The sequence below is a fragment of the Myotis davidii genome, unplaced genomic scaffold (genome assembly GCF_000327345.1).
Source record: "Myotis davidii unplaced genomic scaffold, ASM32734v1 scaffold43, whole genome shotgun sequence".
In the NCBI taxonomy this organism is placed as follows: domain Eukaryota; kingdom Metazoa; phylum Chordata; class Mammalia; order Chiroptera; family Vespertilionidae; genus Myotis; species Myotis davidii.
This window is the reverse complement of record NW_006294590.1, coordinates 1,960,724-1,963,080: the sequence shown is the minus strand read 5'-3', so window position 1 is coordinate 1,963,080 and position 2,357 is coordinate 1,960,724. Positions and strand designations below refer to the sequence as shown.

At 62.7% G+C, this 2,357-nt stretch overlaps 1 protein-coding gene across 1 annotated transcript in view; it reads left to right on the top strand.

Moving 5' to 3' along the window:
- Positions 1-2,357, top strand: part of RIMBP2 (RIMS binding protein 2) — a gene marked incomplete at its 5' end in the record, with an annotated part of 23,064 nt that overhangs the window by 17,335 nt on the left and 3,372 nt on the right. Inside the window, 3 exons of the mRNA XM_015567226.1 lie at positions 119-344; positions 957-1,060; positions 2,117-2,188. Coding sequence (XP_015422712.1) covers positions 119-344; positions 957-1,060; positions 2,117-2,188 — 402 coding nt within the window. The remainder of the gene's footprint in view (positions 1-118; positions 345-956; positions 1,061-2,116; positions 2,189-2,357) is intronic.

Below are 2,357 nucleotides of genomic sequence, written 5' to 3'. Positions count from 1 at the left end.
CCGGAGTCAGCCAATCACCTCACTGTAGGCGGTGATGTAACTCTGAGCCAGCCAATCACCTTACTGTAGGCGGTGATGTAACTCTGAGCCAGCCAATCACCTCACTGTAGGGGGGTGATGTAACTCTGAGCCAGCCAATCACAAGGCCTCGCTTCTTCCCGCGGGGCCCCAGGTCTACGGCGATAAGGACGCCGACGGCTTCTACCGCGGGGAGACCTGCGCCCGGTCTGGCCTCATCCCCTGCAACATGGTGTCCGAGATCCAGGCGGAGGACGAGGAGATGATGGAGCAGCTCCTGCGACAGGGCTTCCTGGCCCGCCGCCCGGTCCCTGTCCTTCCGCAGCGTCACGTCCGCCTCCCGGGGGCCAGCCGCGCGGAGCGCTGTCGTTCCCTCTGCAGTGCGTGTGTGCGTGTGCGCGCGTGTGCGAGTGTGTGTGCACGTGAGTGTGCACGTGTGTGCGTGTGCACGTGAGCATGTGTGCGCGCGTGCGCGCGTGTGTGTGCCTATGTGAGTGTGCACGTGCTCGTGCTTTAAATATATTTCTATTGATGTCAGAGAGGAAGGGAGAGGGAGACATAGAAACATCAATGATGAGAGTCATGGACCGGCTGCCTCCTGCACGCGCCCCACTGGGGATCCAGCCCACAACCCGGGCCTGTGCCCTTGACCGGGAATCGAACCCTGACCTCCTGGTTCATAGGCCGATGCTCATCCCCTGAGCCTCGCTGCCTGGGCTGCATGTGTTTGGTTTTGAGGAAACAGCCCCAGGTTTTACAAAGGTGCTCGCTTGTTCTAAGTTAAAACAAAACCTAGGAAGCCCGGCGACTGGCCCAAGGCCCCGGCTGTCCCCGCTGTGAGCCTGGGCCTGGTGGGGGCGGCGTCGGCCCATTGCCACGGTGACCAGGGCGGCCCACTCTTAGGCAGTGTCTGATGGCTTCCTTCTCCCGGTCAGCAGAGAGGAGCAGGCGAGGTGGCCGGCAGCAGGCGGTGTCCACGCGCAGGATGGTAGCCTTGTACGACTACGACCCCAGAGAGAGCTCGCCCAACATCGATGTCGAGGTGCCCGCTGCCCTCCCCGCCCTTCCCGCCGGGCGTCCCGGGCACCGCGCAGGACCCGGACCCTCCAGGGAGCGGCCCCCAGAGCAGTCAGTGGCCGACAGCAGGCCAGCGGGCCCCTCCCTGCAGCTCAGGGCGCAGCAGCCACCCAGCGGGGGTGCCCAATAGTGTCACCCGAGGAGAGGACGGGCGAGGTGGGTAGGCCCCAAGTCCACGGTGGGGAGCGCTGGGAGCTCTGTGCCCAGGGCCTGCACGGCCGTTACTTCTGACGAGGGACCAGAGTGAGGGCCCCGTGCACAGAGAGCCCTGAGCAGGTTTGACTTACGATGCCTGGCGGCCTTGCCCCATTTTCATGTGTGTTTGTTTGTTTAAATATATTTTTATTGATTTCAGAGACGAAAGGAGAGGGAGAGGGAGAGAGAAACATCAATGACGAGAGAATCATTGATCGGCTGCCTCCTGCACGTCTCCTACTGGGGCTCGAGCCCACAGCCAGGGCCTGTGCCCTGACCGGGAATTGAACTGTGACCTCCTGGTTCATAGGTCGGCGCTCACCACTGAGCATGCCGGCCGGGCATTTAGAAAGAAAAGTGCATTTTCTGGCACCTCCACCCCCCAGGCTGGTTGGCCTGTTCCCAGCCTGGACCCCCCTCCTCCCGCCCACCCCGTGGCCTAGGAAATAGACGTTTCATTAGTAATTGAGCACAGTCTCTCAGACGCAGCGGGAGAGCATTTACGTAAAGGCCCAGGCGCTGTGGGCTGCGGGGAGCAGTGCCCCGACGCCTGGGAGCTCACGTTAAGGATCTGGCGGGTGTGAGGCCGTGGCCGGCGCTGGATTCAGTGCTTCCCTGGGGGTGGCCTGCGCGGCCGTGGTCGCTCTTTCTAAGAGGCCGAGCACAGGGGCCCTTGTGGGCTCTCTATCTTCCTCCCTCCTTGGCCTGAAGGAGTAGGTTAGTACCCAAGTCATAGGAAAACCAGACAAGGAAAGAAATCGCGAAGAGGTTCTTTGAGAAAACGACTTTGCGGGGCCCCCGCCGCTCACCGCGCCCTCCCCCCCAGGCCGAGCTCACCTTCTGCACCGGGGACATCATCTCCGTCCTCCGGGACATCGACGAGGACGGGTTCTACTACGTGAGTGAAGCAGCAGGGCTCACGGTTGGCGGGCGCGTCGGCTGTGCTGTCCGCTCGCTCCCTGGGGAGGGAACCAGGGGCAGACGGGCTGGGCCCCGGCGGGTCCCCACAGCGGCCGCCCCGACCAGGAGGAGGCCCTCCCTGCACTTTATTTATTTATTTTAATGTG